Raw genomic sequence first — 20,341 nt, forward strand, 5'->3', positions numbered from 1 at the left:
TCCGGGAGCTGCTGCAGCGAAGCTGCTAGTTGATACAGCGACACATTTTTGAGGACACTGCCGCCGCCCTGGGGCTGGGCATCCCCTGGTCCAGGGAGTCACTCTCCCAGCTCGTCGATCTCAGTGCCCAGCCATCTGGGACCCTGGGTGGGCTGAGGCAGGCCAGGGGCACAGCATCAGCTCAGGCTCTCGGAGGACGGCATCTGAGGAGGTCAGAGGTTTTGTTACCTGGGGGTGAAACAAAGAGGCTTTGTGGACAAGTCCTGAAGAAGGTGAGTGTGCAGGTTAGAGATGGCAGCCCCTACTAGCGACAGCCTCCTATGTGCCTGGCACCCTGCAGAGTCCCACCCTGCAGGGCCTTCCCAGCCACTGTGTGATCTGTGCGTACAGACTGTGCAGATGAGGAACAGGAAGACAGGAGAGGTAAAAGGACTTGCCCAAGGTCTCAGAACAAGTAGTGATAGATCTGGATTTGAATCCAGCCTCTTGGGTTCCCAGCCAGAGCTCTTTACCACTCAGTGACAGGCCCCACAGGCCAGCTGGTGGTAGCCAGCAAGGAGACCACATGTGTGAGGCCCAGGGGCCGAGTGGTTGGCAGATTCTCCCTTGCCTACACTGGATCTCCTCACTGAGACCTCCACCCACCCAGGACCCCAGGATCACCAACTTCGCCAGCAACACCCTGCCAGTAATCTCTCTCAGAAAAAACTGAGCAGCTGTGTGACTCTGACCCCCATCTCGCTCTGTGTGAAGGGCGTTTTCACCCTGCCCTCTAGGTGGTGATTTTGGTCCTCAGTCATAAACGACTAAAGGAATCGGGAGAAGAAACTCTTCCCATGGGGTCTGGCCTCTGTTTTCCCAGCCCGCGTGCAGCATTTGCAGGGGTGGGGATGGCAGGCAGGGATGGCCACTGGCAGAAGAGTGAGTGTTCTGCTTAGGAGCAGGAGCCAGGCAGGCCCTGGAGAGGTGGGGGCTGATGGTTAGCAATGGCTCGAGGCTGGGAGGTGGAGACTTGGAGTTCTCATCCTCAACCTTGGCGCTGCACTCCTGCCCCAGTTAATTCCAGCCAGCTTCTGAGGACCAAAGATAAGAGAAGGGTCTGTGAGTTCCCCAGTCTGTTTAGCTGCCTGTACCAGCCCCGGTAGGACAATTCTGCCGTGGGGCCACAGTCAGGAAGCTCACTTGGGTCTGACCCTGGCAGCTAAGGCCCTTGGGGTTCTGCCTAGACTTGGTCCAGCTAAAGGTTTATCCCCTGTGAACAAGGAGTGAAAAGGAGTTGCTGGAGGCTTCGGGCCCCAGGATGCTCCCCTCCCCAAACCCTCACGCCCAGTGTAAGCTGACAGAGGAGGGCAGGGCTGCTCCAACTGCCACAGAGGCCCTCGTGAGGTGGAGCACTCTAATGAGGTTGAGTCAGGGGATTCTGAAAAAAGCCACACGAAACAGCTTTTACAGACACACACCTGCGTCTAACAGTATAAAAACACAGAGGAGAGGGTGAAATACTACATTCATGGGGGGCGGGGAGCCACGGGGGCCCAACTGTAGCTAAAAAACCCAATTTTTCAAAAAATGAGTGGAGAGCTATGTTGCCTAAGAGGCAGAGTGGCATGTGATGAGGGCAGGGAACAGAGAGGTAGATGTTGGAACTCATGTTTCTCCTCCAGCATGGGCAAGGTACATGTCTCCTTGCTTTGGCTTCCCCATCTGCACTGTGTCCATATCTCATAGGGATGAAATGAAATAATATTTGTGTCTGGTAATTTTTTCTTTAATTAATGAAGAAGAAAACAGAAGACAAAGGAGAGCATGTTCCTAGACCAAAGCTTTTCAGGAAAGCTGGCCTTTGTATCAGGCTGGGGCTGCTGGCCCTTGATCTCCTTTGGACTGCTGCCAGATCGCTGTTGGGCCAGACTGCTGAGCTCCTGACTAGCCTTCAGTGACAAGAGCCGGGGTGGAACCAGGGTGGGAGGTGCAGAGGAGGGCAGTGGTAGAAGCAGAAACTCTCAAAATGTCCTAGCAAGGTTGGCAGGTGGATCTGGTTCCCAAGCAACTTTCCCAAGGGGTTTGGGAAGGGGACACCCACACCCAGGGATGCCCTCAGATTCCTCAGTCCAGCCAGTCCCACTGTCTCAGAACCGAGGATACCCCCTAGTCCATTCCTGGACCACACAGAGGAGGGCCCCTGGGCCACAGAAGTCTAACAATGAGCTTCCAGCTGAGCCCGGACCAAAGTTAGAAAGAGGGAATCCACTGATCCACAGTCCTAAACTGTCCTTGCATCAAGCATCAGAACCTGATGCAATCTTATTTTTTATTTGGCCCCGCTTAGTGGCTTGAGGAACCTTAGTTCTCTGACTAGAGATTGAACCCATGCCATTGGCAGTCAAAGTGCAAAATCCTAGCCACTGGACCGCCAGGGAATTCCCAAACCTAATGTAATCTTGAATGTCATTTATAAACACTTTTCCAGGTAAAACGCTTTTCCAGGTAATATTTATTCTGGAAGCCCTGAGGTCCTGCTTTCAACCAAGAAACACAGCTCTTGGCCCTGGTAGCCCTGACCTTGCCAGGCATTGGTCCAGCCCTGACCCAAGTCCAGAACTTTGAGGTCATGCCCAAGGGGGGGCAGGAAAGGACCAAATCTTCCCTTGAGACCAGAGGAATCCAGCTCATAAACTCAATGGGAGTGGGGATAACATTCAGCTTTGCAGCCTACAGTGACCCCAAATAATTGTACATATTTGAGAGCAGAGGGACAGAGCAGAGTCTGGGCTCCGAGGGAAAAGAGTCCACGTCCTGACTCTGCCAGGTACTAGCACATTCTTAACCTCTCTGAGCCTGAGTTTCCCCATCTGTAAAACGAGAGCTATATGGTGACTACTTTCTTGGCTTCTTGTAAGGATCTTGATATCACGATTAAAGGTGCCTGGCACAGGTCTGGCACAGGTCGGGCACTTGGGAGGCTCTTGACACATGCACTATTACTGTGGCTGTTGTTACTCTTTCAACAGCTGTTTACAAGCACCTACTTCTGTGTCATGCTCTCTGCTGGCCACTGAGAGAGTCTAGCAGTGAAGAGGACAGATGTGGTCCTGGCCCTGTAGATCCTCTCTCGCCCTTTTGATCCAAACCACCATCCCTAAACCCCTATCCCAGCATGGTCATCAACCCCTATGGCCTCTGGAGTGCCAGCTTCATCTGTCCCACACCCTCTGGTCTATGTTCATGCCCCAGCCCCACCCAGGGGGTTGCCCACCACAGCTGGGAGGTTCCCGGGCTGCATACTGCTTCAGAGCCTGCCAGCGAGCTCTGGGCTGGCTGCTGCAGCACAGCATATACTCAGGGCTGCCCTGCCTGGACCCCAGCTACAGCCAGCAGAGACCTCACTGCAGAACTCTCCAGAGGCTGCTGCTCAGCGTCCCTAAGGGCCCACCCACCCTCTGCCTGCCTGGCCACCAGGCCAGCCACAGAGCCATCTGATTTAAATGAAACTTAAAACTTAATGACTTTCATGCTGGTTATTTAAAACGCAATGTAATTTTCTTAAACACCCTATTATTTCCTTTGATAGCTACAAAGCTTCCCCCAATCCCATAAGCATGTTTATTTTTAGGGAAAAGAGTGGTTTTGCAGTTGGCCATAGAGACCAGAGGGAAAGGAGCCCACAGAAAATAGGGCAAAGAGTCAGCCTTGGCAGCCTGGAGACCCACAGCTGCCCTGCATTCGTGCTGGGACAGATTCCCCACTGACACCATGGGGTCCAGGGTAGGACCCTGCCCTTCTCATACCAGCACGTCCACCATCTGATGGCGGTCAAGTCCCCCTTCCCGTGCTTCACCTCCACAGGGCCCCAGTGTCCCTCCTGTGAGACAGTCCCACTGGCTTCCCACAGACATGCCAGCCATATACAGGTCTGGGGAAGGGGGCCTGTGGTTACTGACACAGCCTGGGCAGCCTCCTCCTGGCTCCTCCAGACATTGTGCCTTAGGGAAGGCCTTGAGGCCTGAAGCTTTGACCAGCTAGATGAGATCTGTGCTCAGATAAAGTGGCCTCAGGCAGTGGCTGCCCACATTGGGAGGGTGGGTGGGTGTGGCCCTGCCAGTCGGGGCTCCCTGGCAAGGGGGACAGCCTAGTGGTGGGTGTGCGTGTGGAGGTCAGCTGAGCCCCGCCAATGCGGGGCGTCCTCTGGGAGTGGCTATTTTTAGATCCGAGGCTTTCATGTGGCCGAGTGATGTGCAGTTTACAAAGCATTGGTAATGTGTTTCAGATGGCGGCCCAGCAGACTGGGAGGCTGGGCCTGCTGCCACCAGAGCCAGGTCAGAGTTAGTCAGAATACCCTCAGCTGGACTCCTGTCACCTGTCCCTCCTGCCCTCCGATTCCTTCTTGCCTGATGGGGAGGCTGGGTAGGGAGCAGTTCTTGCAGTGCCCAGCAAAGCGCCAGCTGAGGCCCACCAGAGCAGCAGGCCTCTCCCACTAATGCTTATCTGACCCTCAGGAATCCTCAGGGCCAGGGCTCCCTACCCCCATTTACAGGGGAAACTGAGGCCTAGAGAGGCTGACAGATTTACTTGAGGTCGCACGCCGGGGAGGAGGTGGCCTTGGCTCCTGGCTTCCTTGCCCAACAGAGCCTCCTCCTGTCATGGGCAAATTGGGCTCCCTGGGAGGGGGTGATCTGCCCTCCCTGGCTAGGCTGCCCAGACATGGTGGGCTAGGGCAGCTCTAACCACGTGAACCCCCAGAACCCACTGTTCCCTGGGGCCACATCCTGCCCATCCATGCCTGCAGCCCTAGCCACATATTCATCGTTATTTGCAAGCAGACAGTGTGGGGCCCAGACAGCCTCCTGTCCTTGGAGAGAAGAGATGGTTGTTTCACTGGGAGGGGTAAAGGGGTTGGCAAAGCATCTGCTTTCTCTGATCTCCAAGGAGCTCTGGCTGTGGAGTTGGCTGTGACATGAAGGCCGTGTGTCACCATCTCCCTCTGCGCTCTAAAGCTATATCTGCTGGTACAGCCTAGGCAGGCAGGATCTGTGGGTGGGATAGAATACAAGGCAGCCTCCCCACAAGAGAGGGCCACACTCAGCCCCACCTTGGTCAGGGACCCTATCCAGTAAGGGACAGTCCCTTTTTCCCCCAGGGAATGGGAGCCCCATGTCCTGCAGGACCCTCTGACCAGGACAAACCCTCCAGGCTGCAGCTCAGAGACTACGTGTGCCAAGGATGATGAGGTCCACACCTCTTTAAGGGGAGGGAGGTGGCACCCACGTCCAAACCCCAAGCATCACAGGTCTGTGAGCTGAGGCAGCAGACTACCTGGAAGAAGGAGATAATAATGTCCTGGGTTCTCAGAGACCTTCCACAGACTCCTGGGGCCTTGGAGTCCTGCTAGAGACAGAGCTGATGAGGGGGTTATCCAAACCCTGGCCGAAGCACCAGTGGCCCCACCCCCTTCCCTCCGGGGTTCAGTCCCCTCAGGGACAGGAGGCGAGGCCCTGGCCTCATGACCCTGGAGACAGACTGAGAGTCAAATGAAGTAACATGAAACTTCCACCTCTGAGGCACTCCTGCCTGGCATGTGCCAGCTCGCTCGGGTCTCCTCTGCCCAAAGCCCACCCTCTCCCTGGCCCTGCCCGCCTCCTCCAGTCACCCTGTGCCTCCCAGCATCCGCCTGCCTGCCTCACCCTCTCTGTCCAAGTCAGACCATTTCCCGTAGGCACCATGCTGCCCTTCAGGCCGCCAACTCCTGGGCTGTGGCACCAGCACCGCCTGGGCACATGCTAGGCCTTCCATGCTGGCCCTTCTCCAGCCTCACAGACCCTGGGCTTGGGCGGGCCCGTCCAGTGGCCAAGAACATACTCATTTCTGCCCCTCCTCCTCTCTCCAGCTGTCCCCCAACCTAGAGCGTTCCCCTACTCCTGCCTTCAGGGGTTCTGGGCCTGCCAGAGCAGCCCCCTGTCAGGAAGCCTTCCTAGCAGCCCCACCGGCCCCTCTCCCTCCTCAGGGTGCTTTATCCAACATGGCCGGCACTGAGCCCCCAGGAGAGTCTCTCTGCCTTGCCAGAACTGAGCTCTGGGGTGGGGGGGTGGGGTGGCACAGAGGCAGCTGTCCCCTCTGTGCTGAGCCAAGGCCAAGTACCCAGGGGTGCTCAGTGAATACCAGTTAGGGGTCTGGACCAGGATTCCAGATACAGCGGGCACCACGTCGTTGACCAGCTGAGGGCCCTCGGGCTGGCTGGGTGGACAGCTGTCCTCTTTGCTCTGCCCCAGGGGAGCCAGCTGAGGGGCTGAGGACGGAGCATGTCGGGGGCTTCAGCCCAGCCCCCTTCAGGGGTACTTACTGCACCTGCTGGCATGGCGTCCTTTACAAAGGCCATTCCCCACAATGTTAACAACCCCTCCCAGGCTGGCACCGACTGTGAGGCAACAACTCCATATACATGAGCTTGTTCCATTCCACAGCAACCCAGGGAGCTAGGAACCTTCACTATCCTTTTTTTTCAGGTGAGACAATAAAGCCCAGAAGAGTTAACTTACCCAGAGCCACTCAGCCAAGGAGTGGAAGGTAAGGCGTCTGAGGGTGGAGCTTCCCAACTCAGGCCTTCCACCTCCACTCCTCTAAGGGGCTATGGATAAGTCCCTTCCCTGACACGACTTGCTGTCCCCACCTGCGGAGGAGGGCTGGCACCCCAGGACCCATGCACTGCACCACTGGGGGAGGGGGAGCCCTGTGACCTGATAAGACACCTGTTTCCTCCACCGGAGTCTTGTTTGTCCACAGTGGCAGGAAGCAGCCAGTCACAAGGCATGAGGGAGTGTGACTGTACGGCTTCGGGACCGCAGCTGCCCCCCTGCCCCTCCACACGGCTCTGTGCCCACCGTGCTCCACCCGGACCTCAGCTGTTGTGTGACTTGAAACCACTGCCCTCAGAGCTCATTCTCACAGCTCAGCTAAACCTCCCTTCATGCGGGGACAGGGAGTGGGGAGTGATCTCAAGAGGGTCCAGGAGGGCATGGGCTGCCAACTGCCTGTGAGAAGGGACCACCAAGGACCCCACCCCCAACTCCAACCCCACTCACATCTAAGTCTCGGGGCGCCTGGGGAGGTGGGCAGAGCTGGTATGGACAGCCCTGTTTGCTGCCTGTGACAGCTGGCTCGGGAAACCCTGTTCAGGTCAGGGGAAGAACACCTGGGTGCCAGCGACCCACACAGGGCTTGCTGTCAGCCCCTCCCCTCTGCTCCTGAGCTGGAGGCGCGTATGGGCAGTCCTAAGCTGCAGCCTCGGTGGCAGGTGGGGCAGGTCTGCAGGACGGGGGGGCCTCCTCCAGGGTGCCTCCCTGGGCCTGAAAGGCATCATGGAGGCCCGCCTGAAACAGTTACCACCCTGGGGGTATGCGGGTGCGGGCGCTGCAGATTTTCCAAATACCACACAGCCCTCCAAGTCAGGAAGGAATCCAAGTCAAAATTACTTTTAAGTCTCACTGCCCAGCTCGAACCTATAAAATGAACAACAAAAGAGGGGAAATGCCATGTGGGCTGGGCTTGGGCTCTGGCAGGAACCCTCCTTGAACTGGGGCCACAGGGAAGCAAAGCCACGATTCCTTCCTACCTCTTGAGCCCACAGTTCTCACACTTTGCTCCAGGAAAACAATCAAACAGTGAACATCATTCCCACTGGTAAAGAAGGCAACCTGTGAGAAAACTAGAAGCCACACGAGGGAGAAGCGAATAATAAACATGAGGGGAGACAAGCAAAGAAGCCACACGTGGGCACTGCCCGGGGTGCACCCCACACGCGGGAGGCACTGGGATGGGACACAGGAGGTTGTGCACAGGGGCACGTGTGAGAAGAGCTCGGAATGGTGCAGAGGCTAATGGCCACGAACGTCTTTCCCCTTTTTTCCCTTATAAAATAGCTTCAGCCCTTAACATCATATGTAAAGGGCTTCTGTATGGCTAGGGAAGGAGGGACCTCTTTCAGACAAGTAGGAGAGGATTCTCAGGACAGAATGAGTGCCTGTGGCTGTGGCTCCCAGCCTGGTCCCAGGATTCACACTTTTCCTCCCAAGAATCCCTGGGTCAGGAAGGCATCGAGGAGGGGCCCATATACCCAAGTCCCTACTCCAGCGTTCAGACCCCAAACTCTGTGGCCCAAAGTAGAGTTAGTACTACTGAGTCACCACTGGCCCCAGAGGGGCCAGGACAGCAAAGGAGAAGGGATCAGTTGTGGCCAAATCCTGACCCCCAAGCCCACGCCACACTGGCACCTTCCTGGGCACGTCCCTGGTCCCCCTGCCCCTAGTCCTCACTCCAACTTTGGGAGGAGGGCTTACTACTCCCGTGTGCAGAGGAGGAAACTAAGGCTCAAAGATACTTCTGACACATGGGCCGCCTCTGGCCTGAGCATGGCAACTGCACCATAAACCAGTGCCAACCTCCTTGGCCTGAAATGCTGCTAGGGTGGGCAAGGCGGCTGAGGCCTGGGGCAGGGTGTGATGGAGGGCCCCACTTGGATGGTCAGAGCCAAGTATCTCTGAAGAGGTGACATCTGAATAAACCCTGGGTGAGGAACGAGGAAGTGGCATGAGGTGAAGAGCTGAAGAGAGTGCCAAGCTGAAGGAATGAGCATGAAGGTCTTGAGGTGCAGAGAACTCAGTGTCCTGTCAGGGCACTGGGGGCTGCTTTTCAGGGAGAGAGGAAGAGTGTGGTGCAGATGAGGAGGGGGTCAACAGGGGCTGGCCACCTAGGCACTAAGGCTGTGCTGAGTGGCTCAGATTTTACTCCAAGAGCAACGGGAGCCTCTACAGGGTTTAATCCGGTGAGAGATGGGGTCTGACTTCTCTTCAGCTCCTTGGGGATCCTGGATTGAGGGTGAGGGTTAGGGTGGGGACCCAGGTCTGTCAGAGGGACTATAGAGGCGGCTGCCTGCCTAGGGGAGGGATGGTGATGGTTTGGGCTTGGGGGTGGCAAATTCAGTAGAGAAGCAGACGATCTGGGATGTCTGGAGAGGAGCCCAGATGCCTGCCAGTCCCTGCCAGTCTTTATTTGGCAGACTACTCCTTCAAGGAGCTGCTCAGCAGACCCTCTCCCATAGCCCAGCAGGGGCCAGGTATGCCCAGGACACTGCCAGCAGGCCCTTTTGTGACAGGACTTCTCTGGCCAGGGATCCAAGTCTATTCATCTGTCTCCTCCGCTCAGCTGGGCACCCTCAGAGAGGCTGCTTCTGGTCCATCTGGTACCCAGCCTGGTGCCAAACTCATTCACCCCAACTGGTGACCAACCATCACTAACCCTCCCCCGCAAGGCCTCAATGCTTGTCTTCTGAGGGATGTGGAGGGCTGGGTGGGTGCATCTCTGCAGAGCTCCCCAGGACAGGCTGGCCATGCGTCAGCAGCACTTCCTTCCTCTGCTCAAGTCTTGCTATTACCCTCACCTCCTGCTCCCCCAGGCTCGCTTGCATGATCCTCACTTGGACCTCAGACCTTGGAGTCAGAGAATGTGAGCCTGATGGCCAGGAGCCCAAGCATGAGACCACTGCTTCAAGTGGGCACCTCCACCTCAGAGGTCTCGGGGCATGCCCAGACACCCGGGTGGCACAGGGAAACAGCGCCAAGTCCCTGCAAGAGCCAAAAGGCTCAGCTCAGCTATTTTTTTTTTTTTTTGGGAATTGAGATGTAATTTACATACCTTGAAATTGACGATTTTAAAGTACACAATTCAGTGGCTTTTAATATGCTCACAAGGTTGTGCAACCATCCCCATGATCTAATTCCAGAACATATTCATCACCCCAAAAAGAAATCCCATACCCATTAGCAGTCACTCCCTATTCTCTTCTTCCCTGAGCCCCAGCAAACATTCCCCTACTTTCTGTCTCTGGATTTGCCTATTCTGGGCATTTCACCTAAATGGTGAAAGGCTCACCAGCCTTCTGGGCCACAGACACCAAGCAGAGCCCCTGGAAAGGGCCAGAAGAGTGACGAGGCCTCGTATCCTTTCTGAGATGAGAATTTGCACCAAATTTTCAGTTCTGCACATCTTAGAGTCTGAGTTTCCCTAAGGAGTGATGCCTCACTCACCCCAGAAATCCCTCAAAGTCTGGCCCAGGAGCAGGTCATTGCCTTCCCCACTACAATCCCAGAGTGGAGCAAACAAAACAAGCAGTAGCTACGGGTCTAGGTTTGTCTGCAAACCTACATGAGACTCCTGAAAGACATTAGCTGTGAGATTCACTTTGACCTAATTTCCACTTCCAAAAACAGAGTTTGCGAGGAGCTAAGTATCAAAAAGAAGAAAAATCTCCCTCTGCATCCCCCCTGGTAGCTCCTGACAAGATTCCAGTCTGCCTACTTTGAGGTGTCCAGCGTAGTAGCCACATGGGCGTTCCATCCAGACAAGGACAGAGGAGGTCCCTGGCATGGGTTTTCCCTACTGTCAGGGAAGGTCAAGCAATCAGCCTTAAGCTCCCCAGCACAATTGTTGACCAGTTGATTCTCTCAGGGCAAAGAGCAAGGGGCTGACTTTCTGCGCCCATGGGCTAGTTCCAAAGCCCACGGGCAGGGGCTGGGCAGCATGTCCTCTCTTCCCTGAAGATGGCCTCAGGAAAACACAGCATTGGGGGAAAAAACCTCCACAGGCAATTCTTCCTGAGGACCTCACAAGGGGCTCCTAACCCACTGTAAGAGTCTTTCCTCATTCTAGACACAGGAACCTTGAATCACATGAGAAATGGGTTCCCAAAACACAGGGTCAATTAATTTTGCCTTTTAAAAGCTCACCATATTTTAAATGTCCACATAACTCTTCTAGTAACACAAACACCTACTACTCTTCTAGCTGTTTCTTTGTAACAGGTTTGCTTAAAGGAGGCCCCCCATATTCGCGTACATCTTCCTCACCCAGCGTCTCCCCAGTGCAGGCCCTCCTGTGCCTCTGTTCTTGTCTCCGGCCCTACGGAGCAGCCAATGCCAGGGCACAGAAAGTCAGCTCCAGAGCCTGCCCTCTTCCTGGGAGCCCAGAAGCCAGGCTGTGGGAGGCGATGGCAGGCTGGAGAGGAGGACAAAGGGATTCGCCCCTATAAGAGAGAGTGTGACACACCGAAATGCATCTGCTGCAGCTTGAGAAAGATCTCAAAGTTTAAAAGGTAACTGATCCAGGCCAGGGGAGTGGTGGTGTGCCTGCTCCAGCCCCTGCTCCCCCGAGTCCTGACTGCTGGAGGCAGCCGGCCATCTGCGACACTCTGACCAGTATAAGCTAAAGGACACCAAATGGTTCCATCACCACACCCTTGTGGAGAACAAGGCACTCCCACTCTGGGCGCTCCCCTACCACTTGCCCAGAAAGGAATTCAGAAACACCGCCTTTTCCCTGCACCTCTGTGGGATCACAAGACTCTGGAGGGAACCTGCCTTCGAGGTCTGTTTTGAGCCTTTTGTTTAGTTTTGGTTATCAGTAACCCCAGCCTCCTGTCAGCAACTCAGCTGCTGGTGTTTAGGCAGTGGTGGATTATGTCGCACCACCTGGCCCCAAGTCTAAGAGTTTATACCTTGTAGGGAGCCCCCAAAGCATTTTTGTTAATAGCAGGCTCATGGAAGGTAGAGGTCTCCGAGGAGAGCTGCTGTGTCAGCTGGCAAGGTCAGAAGGCAAGCAAGCCCCTTCCGCCAGACTTGGAAGGAAGCAAATACCTCACAGATGGAGCCAGAAAGCAAGACCACTCAACCAACCAACGTGTTCCTTTACAGATGAAGGAACGGGGGTCCAAAGGGCAAGGAGCTTATTTCCAGGCAGCTGTCTACCAGGTTTTCCATCTTGGCTTTCTGGAGAGAAGCCCCAGTCTACTTTCTCACGCCCCACCAGCTTCAGCATGAAACTGCTTTCAGAACCTACCCTCCTCGCTCTTGATCAGAAAGAGCCTGGCAGTCACTTTCCACCCTCTGGGTGACGGGTGACCCCCCCACCACTAGCATATGAACATCCCCCTGCTGGCCTGACCTGCACGAGGGTCTATGTTTGCACCCAACACCCACCCACCACAGACCCCAGGCCCTTTCATGAAGCTCTAATCTCACCCCTGACTTGGGCCAGCTGAGCACAGTCTGGAACACTAAAACACTAATCTGAGTTTTTCGTTAAGCACAGCTTTACTGCTGCCCCGAAGCACTCAGAAAAGGCTCTTCACACTTTAGGTCATCTGCACCAATGGGCAGAAAAGCACGGTTTGTAATGATCACGCAGTCTTCTCAAAGCACTGTGTACTTAAACCAGTTCAATTTGCAAATTGATTAAACAGGCCCCTAACTGACACTACTGATTTGAAACACCTTTGCAAGCCCTTCCTGGTGCATTTGAGACCAAGCCAGCTTCTTAAAAACCTAATTTCCCCACATTGTGGTCAGGTTCTTTCTCTGGGAAGGCCACATTCATGCCAACAAGGACAGAATGAGGAGATGTTTCTGTAGGAGATGTTTCTCCTGTACAACCAGAAGACCTGAAGCAGCCCAGCTTTTCTACCCACTCCCCCCAGCTTGGGACTTAGTGGGAGAAGGCTAACAGCAAAACTCACAACTCCATGCAACTTACACCACCCTGAGGAGGGGGTGGGTGGTCTCAGCTTAAAAGTTCAAGAAGATGCCACCCCAGCATCACCAAACTCCAAGACAGAGCCAGCACCTGCTAGTGACCAAGCTGGGAAGACAAAAGCCAACGGCTGGAGGTAAGCGGGGGGTGCCTGCGGCTGTCCTCTTTCCTTCAGGAACAATCTCTTTCTGGTTCAGATCCCACTGGGTGTGTATGGGGAAAGGGACAAGAATAGCGTTCTTCCATGTCTATTTTGTTCTAGGTAAAAGTCACTTGCCCATGCCTCACATACCTGATGAAGGAGGTAGCAGGCACAAGGCGGGCTGGGCTGCTGGGGCCACTTACCAGCGGGGGCTGCGGCTGGGGGTGCTGCCCTGCTCCCGAGGGGGGCGGGTAGTGCATGAGCAGATTGAAGGCGGAGTAGACGGTGTCTTTGTACATGCCGCTGGTGCACTCCGGGGCCTTCAGGCCTGGAAAAACCACAGCTGGTCAGAAGCGCCAGCCCGGGGCGGCTGGGGCTGAAGGCTGTCTGCTCGATCGAGAGAAGATCAGAATTGCCAAGGGGTCCCCTTCAAGTTCCTGACTTGAAGGGCTGGGGCGGGGGGTCCCCGCAGTGCCAAGGTTTGACGAAGGACCCCGAGTTCCGGCCTCCCTTCCTCGACCCCAACTCCGCCCTCCGGCCAAGGAACCTTGGCCAGCGCTTCCTCCTCAAGACGGGGGATTAGTCAAGTCACCTGGACAGGAGGGGAGGCGGAGATGGCGGGGGTCTGTTTACTCCTATAAAGGTCAGGGCACCGGAAGTGACTCGAGCTTGGCGGCGCCCGGGAAACCCGCCCCCCACTCCCCCACCCCCTCGGTTTTACCGCCTCCTCGAGCTGCCGTGGGGGGCGGGGGGAGGCACCCCCTCGGTTCCCTCCCGTACTCGGCGGCCCGGCTCTCCCACCGAGGCCGGGCCTTAGCGGCAGGAGGGGAGCTGGGCCGGGCAGAAACTCACCGTCTTCCAGAGACTCTGGAAGTTTGTCGGGGAAAAGTCTCTGCGAAGTGTGTGCCCGCCCGAGAGCCTGCGGGGAGATCCAAAGGGGCCTTGAGAGGGCTGGGAAAGCTTGGGGCTCGGGGCCCGGGAGGGGTCTGAGGGATGGGGACCCCTGAGAGCGGCGGGAGGGAGGGGCGGGGCAGCGCGAGCCGAGCGCCAGGGGCGATGGAGCGACGAGGCTTCTGGGGAGCAACGGGGCGCGGGCCAGCGCTCACCTCCGCCCCGACCTCGGCCTCGCCGCGGGCACCGGCGCCCGCCCCCGGGACCCCCGCGTCGCTGGCCGCTCCCTCGGACTCATTGACGAGCGACGACTTGAGCTCAGCCAGGTCGCGCTCGGGGCCCGCGGCGCTGTCGCGGCTCTTGTCCTCCTGCTCCTCGCCCTCGTCCTGGAAGGCCAGCAGCTCGTCCGGCGCGCCGAGGTCGTCGCCGCCGCCCGCGCCACCCCCGCCCGAGTCCAGCTGCGGCATGGTGCGCTCAGCCTGCGGGGGCGCGGGGCTCGGGGGTGCGGGGCGCGGAGCCGGCCCGGGAAGCGGCGAGCCCGGAGTCCGGACCTCCGAGCCCGGATCGCAGCGGGCGGAGCGCGGGCTGACTCCGCCTGGGCGGGCTGCGGGCGCGGGGCGCGGGGCGCGGGGCGCGGGCGCGGGGTTGAGAGGCTCCGGGAGCTGGCGGGTCAGAACATCAAAGGCGCCGCCGGCGGAGTGCCGGGGGCGGGGCGGGGACGCCGGGGGGCGGGCCCGATCCGGGCGGAGCCAAAGCGCCCCGCCTCTCCTCTCCTGGGAGAGGCCAGGACGCGCCCACTGGGCATAGTCTTAAAGGGCTCGCTCCCCCAGGCGTAAGCCGAATGGTGCGTCGGAGGAGCCTGAAAAGCATCACCCTTCTCCTGAAATGCTGGGAATCTAAAGGAGGTTCTTAACCCCGATTCCTCACTTACAACCAGGGATTCCTTTCCTGCGCCCAGGTTTCTTCCTCAGCTGTGTAGTGCTCAGGTCCCCTAGGCCTTTGGGGTTTGGGAGTGCCTTGCTTCCCTGGTGTCTCAGACAGTAAAGCCTCTGTCTGCAATGCAGGAGACCCGGGTTCGATCCCTGTGTCGGAAAGATCTCCTGGAGAAGGAAATGACAACCCACTCCACTTGCCTGGAAAATTCCATGGACTGAGGAGCCTGGTAGGAGCCTGCTCCATGGGGTCGCAAAGAGTCGGACACGACTGAGCAACTTCACTTTGTCACGTTGGATAGGGAGCCAAGTTGTAAACAGTGTCTGTACCTGGGCTCAGTATAGTATGTCCTGGGCTTGGAACTGGGGTCTTCCTTGAGCTTAGGGGCTGCTCGAGGCTATGCTCGAACACCGGGCCGGGAGAGTTAGGACTCCTCAAAACTCCATTCTTTGGGTGCATCTTCCAGCCCTCTGCCAATCTGGGACCTCCTTCCAGGTTCCCCTCACACAGCGCGAGCACAGGCATTATACCCTCTCACATTTATTGAGTGCCTCTTGTATGAGGGACTCGTACATCGCATAATTGTGACGGGCCTCGCAGCCACGTGGCGGCTCAGAGGCGCGAACGCAGCCAAGAGGGCAAGAAAGAAGTATCCCTCCAGGGCCCATGCCAATCCTCCAGACCCGACCCACCCCCCACAACAACTCGTCCAACTGAGTTCCATACCCGGAACCTGTCGCCCAGCCCAGGCGGCAAGGCTTTGGGCAGCTCCATGGGCTGCTGGATTGTGATGAGGGGTTGGCGATCCCAAGCAACTTAACCGGGATGTCCCATTCGCGCAGTCCATTGACTCCGAGCCTGGCGCAGGCCGGCCCTCAAAAGATCTAGGCTTCAGGGTCTATACGCGGAGGAGCGCCGGAACGTGAGACAACTTCCATCTGAACTACCAGGCCCCTTGGGTCTTGTCCACGCGGGCCTCCTCAGCACACTTGACTTCGGCTCAGCCACTGTATCTAGGCAAGATACAGGCCCTTTAGAATCGCGGTGCAGTAAACCGCAGACCCAGCAGGTTTCCGTGCTGGATTTGTTGTTGACCTTACCACGTCTCTCGAAAGCAACCGGTGCTGAGGGTATTTGGGAAGAGAGAGCGTCTTAGACGCTTGTCCGGTTCAGAGTCCCACAGGACTCCTGCAGCGGCGTAAAGCCTGGCCGGAAGAGGGCCGAGCCGCCCCTGCGGGTCCAGGCCCAGCCGGGCTGGCTGCGGATCAAAGAGCCGCCCTTCTCTGCGTTCAGATCCTATCTGCACCCGCCCAGCGGGGCGCCTCGGCCCCTCACTTCGGGGCTAGAGTGCCCATTTTTCCTCCCTTCCTGGTGCTGCGGGTGGGGTGGGGGCGTTTGGGGGCACTAGTACTCAGTTTGGTGATGGAGATGAGGGAAGACCCTGCCCATTAGGTCTCCCCAGACTCCTTTTTTGGGTGTGAGCTGTGTGCTCAATCTCACTCATCCGAGAGAGAGAGCGAGAGAGCGAGCGAGAGAGCTCATCCCCTCTAGAGTGTGTGTTGAGGGCGGGGTTGTTTCAGCCGGACTCAGCCCAGTTGGGAGGGGAGAAGGTACTGGAGGAGGGGCTCGCAGCTTCCCCCACCTTCTCTGCCCCCGAGGTCGCTGGGTCTGGCCTTTGACTGAGCCTCCTCTGGGAAGCTGAATGGGGGAGTATAAATCTGCCCAACCCAAAAGGTTTGGAGGTCCTCCTCTGTTTTCGGGTGGCCCCAGCTTGGCAGGAGCCTCCTCTGGCACAAAGGTCCGCAAAGCCCATGCAGTCTCAGTGGATGTAGGCCAGTGGGGATTGAAGATTTCTCCATGGAGAAAGGAGAGAAGTCAGGGCAACAGTGAAGTGGCTGGTTTGTTTTTCCCAATAAGGCTAAATTTTTTTTCAGCTTAAAGTATTAGCCTTTAGTCAGAGCTTATGAGCTTTCTATTCTATTGGTGTGAAAACAGCCTTTCTTTACTAAAATGATGGTAAGAATTGATTTTTAAAATATTTTTATTTATCAGAAGAAAAACTTGGCCACTTTCTATTCCCTCTCCAAAATTTCTTTGGACATTTTACGGGGCTGTGAAATCCCACCATCTGGGAACTGCTGTCTTATGGGGTGATAGCCCCAACCTCTTGCTCTGCTGGGTGGAACAAGGGAGGGGTAGGTGAGTAGGGAGAACAAGGTGTGAGATGGGATAAGGTAGGGAGAGAGACTGAGGCTCAGACTTCCACAGCCACACTGGAATGAGCCTGAAGGTGTACTGAGGGAGCATCTATCCTGTACCTAACCCTGGACTCAGGCTGTGGAGAAGGGAGGGGCTGAGGAGGGAACCTGCCCTCCAGGAGGCATTGACTGCTAGAGAAGCTGAGAAATTACTAGAGCTGAGTCTGCCACTTCATTAACGTATTCAGATGACGGACAGAAGGAGCTCAGATATGGGGAGATGAGTGTGGCTGGACTGGTCAGGCCGGCTTCCTGAAGGAGATGGACATACTTCGTCTGGGCCTGGAAAGCTCTGTAAGGCTTAGGGAAAGAGAGAGGAAAAGATATTCGGGCTTGTCCCCATAAGATAGAGCCACCTGTGCAGCAGCCCCTTGTCTGGTCAGCACTGATTCCAGCAGCAGCATCCACACAGAGATGTCATAGTACTGACTGATTACTATGTGCCAGGCATCAGGTCAAGAGCTTCACACACATTATCTCATTTAATCACCATAGCAATTCTATAACATAGGGACAGTTATCCCCATTTATGGGTGAGGAAACTAAGCCTCAGAAAGGTTAAGTAAGTTATCCCAGGTCTCACAGCTTAGAAGTAAGAGTATTAGTATTCTGAACCCTGGCAGTCTAACTTCTGAGCTCCCCTAACTAATACATTCTAGTGTTTCATTATGACTTCTAAAATTCCAGAGTGTGTCCTTATCTGCTTTGTGATCTTTGAAGACAAATGGGGATGAATGAGCTGTCACTGGGGACTTCCCCAGTGGCTAAGACTCCACGCTCCCAATGTGGGGGCCTGGGTTTGATTCCTGATTAGAAAACTGGATCCCACATGCTACAAGTAAGAATTTGCATGCCTCAGCTAAAGACTGAAGATACGCTACAACTGACTTGGCACAGCCAAATAAAATTTTTTTTTTAAAAAGAAAGAACTGTCATTAATAGAATCTTAGCTTTCTGGGTGGCTCACGTTGCATACAGGGGCCACCTGGAGGATTGGGGAAACTTCCTGACTGGTCTGTATAAAGTAGCTCAAGCCATTTGCTGGCTGAGAGGGCCCAACCAGTCTCGTCTCCCTTCAGTCAGATGGACCTTGGCCTGTATCATCTCTCCCATGATGTGCCATCTCTCATCCCACTCTAGACACCTGCTCTGGGCACTGACTCAGATCCCAAACAGAGATGGTAGGCTCTGGGGTGTTTCTAAAGGGTGGTGAGTAGAATCTGTGGCTGCTCCCCTGAAAGTGACCAGAGAGTTTGGGGACCAAGGCCAGCTGCAGGGAGGCCCCAGAATCTTCTGGGTTCCTGCAGCCCAGGATTTTAATGGGGCTTCATCTTCATGCTAATGAACATGGTGGACTGTGCTGTCATCAGAATCTGAATGCGGGACAAAGTCAGAGCGCTTAAGAGTTGAGGGATGGAACAAAAGAGCTCTGGGTTTGGATTTAGACAGACCTGGTTTCTATCCCTGCCTTGTCATTTGTTAGCTGGGGGACCCCAGACAAATCACTGACCCTCTCTGAGCCTCAGCTTCCTCATGGGTAAAATGGGTATCATCCTGAGCCTGCTTTGCTCTGTGGGAGCGAGGCTGAGATGACTCATGTTTCCTAGGAAAGAGCTTAGCACGACACCCAGCACATTCCAAGCACTCTAATAAATGGCTGCTCTTGAGCTAGATATTTTTCGGAAGTTGTTAGGCTAATTGGCTCTTCATGTAACGTCATGTAAATCATCTAATGTTCTCATGGCCCGAGCCCACTTAATCACAACTATAAGACTGAAAATATACATTTCCTTTCCTTTCCTTTCAAGTTCCTTTAACATGAAAGGACCACATGAACTCTCTGACCTTTTCTAACAGGGAGACGCTTGAGATGTGGGGTTTCCAGAAAAAAGCTCAAAGGAGCCCCAGATGGATTTGGTAAATTACAACGAGGAGAGGTTCAGAGTGGGTCTCTTCCTGCCCGCCAGCTGCCTGGCATCCTGTTAGGGCTTGCTGAATACTGCCTGGAGGCTGGGCTGCTGGCTCTAGGCAGGAACTCTTCCCGTGGAGCTTTCTTTCTCAGGGCAAAGCCTGGTCACACATCCTAGAGGCAGACTGTGGTTTGTTACTAGAAACACAGTTTGCTCTCTGAAAACTCTGTGTAGTCTCACTGCATGTCTGTGCATGTGTGTCTCTGTGTGTACACGTGGGAGGTTGTGGCCTGCAGAATGGTAAAGATACACGGTTGCTGGAGGCAACAGCTCTGGCAGCTGCCTTTAAAATAAAGCAAGAGGGGACTTCCCTGGCAATCCAGTGGCTAAGACTCCTCGCTCCCAATGCAGGGGCCCTGGGTTCAATTTCCTGGTCAAGTAACTAGATCTGGCCTGCCACAACTAAAAGATGCTGTGTGCCGCAACTAATACCTGGTACAGCCAAATAAAAAAATAAAAATAAGTAAATGTTTAGAAAATAATAATAAAATGAAGCAAGAGGGTTTGCTTTATAATCTTCTGTGTGTTCTCCCCTAGACTGCTCCCCCCATGAATGGAGTAACCAAGAATTACTTTTTTAAAAAAATATTTTATTTATTTGGCTGTGAGGGGTCTTAGTTGCAGCATGTGGGATCTAGTTCCCTGACCAGGGATCAAACCCAGGAGCCCTGCACTGGGAGCTCAGAGTCTTAGCCACTGGACCACCAGGGAAGTCCAAGAATTACTTTTAAAGTAGAAATTTAATAATGAAGCTCCATGTTAACTGTCCCTGATGAAAGCCCAAGGAAGTTTGACCAAATTGGCTTGAGGGGCTGTGGTGGGGAGAGTGTAAAGAGAGCTGCCCCACAAGTTCCGAGGGCTCCTAGGACAATTTCCCAGGACTAATTTACCATATATGGGCCAGCTATTGTTCCCAGTGAATGCGGCTGGAATTCGCTTACCCACCCACCTGCAGGAATAAATAGCCCTGGGTTTCCACTTGAAGGGGTCTGCAGTCACAGGCACTAAGGTGTCCACAGCAAAGGCAAGCTGGGAGTGGCTGCTGTGTGCCAAACATGGTGTGCCAAGCACCCTGTGTGCCAGCAGGATGCACTGATCTCCGAAGAGCTCAGTGGCAGGTGGCTAGGTCTCAAACTCTGCTCCACCACTGGACTGCTGGGTGAACTGCCTTCTCCAGGCCCAGGACTCCTTACCTAGTTTCAGGGATGCAGTGAGGAGTCTCTGGCGATGAGTCCAGAGGTGAGAGACAAGAGGCACCAGAAATGCCACAGGAAGTGGGCCCAGGGTCCATGGAAGATGCACCTTCAGCTTCACAGAGGAGTGTGTCCACATTCACTTCTGTCTAGGGTGTGGGTACACCCCTGGACATATTGACATATGAATGTGTTACTAGGGAAGTACCATTCAATGTTTCTTGTTGAGACAGGGATGTCAAGGCTTTGCTGCTTATTGCTAGGGTCTGACACAGAGCTGGCCAACTGCAATGCTCAGAAATTTGTAGATGGATGACTTACTGGCTGGATGGATATATGAGTAGATGGATAGATGGATGGGTGAATCATTCACAGTGGTGA

At 55.3% G+C, this 20,341-nt stretch overlaps 1 protein-coding gene across 4 annotated transcripts in view; it reads right to left on the bottom strand.

The window, feature by feature from the left end:
• Positions 1–14,209, bottom strand: part of TCF7 (transcription factor 7) — a 32,019-nt gene extending 17,810 nt beyond the window's left edge. For all 4 annotated transcript variants that reach the window (XM_040240100.1, XM_040240101.1, XM_040240098.1 and 1 more), the window contains exons 1-3: positions 13,822–14,209; positions 13,568–13,634; positions 12,919–13,043 (exon numbers count right to left, since the gene is read on the bottom strand). In XM_040240100.1, coding sequence (XP_040096034.1) covers positions 12,919–13,043; positions 13,568–13,634; positions 13,822–14,073 — 444 coding nt within the window. In that variant the 5' untranslated portion in view covers positions 14,074–14,209. The remainder of the gene's footprint in view (positions 1–12,918; positions 13,044–13,567; positions 13,635–13,821) is intronic.
• Between the last annotated feature and the right edge of the window lie 6,132 nt (positions 14,210–20,341).

This window comes from Oryx dammah, unplaced genomic scaffold, assembly GCF_014754425.2.
Source record: "Oryx dammah isolate SB20612 unplaced genomic scaffold, SCBI_Odam_1.1 HiC_scaffold_5, whole genome shotgun sequence".
Lineage (NCBI taxonomy): Eukaryota > Metazoa > Chordata > Mammalia > Artiodactyla > Bovidae > Oryx > Oryx dammah.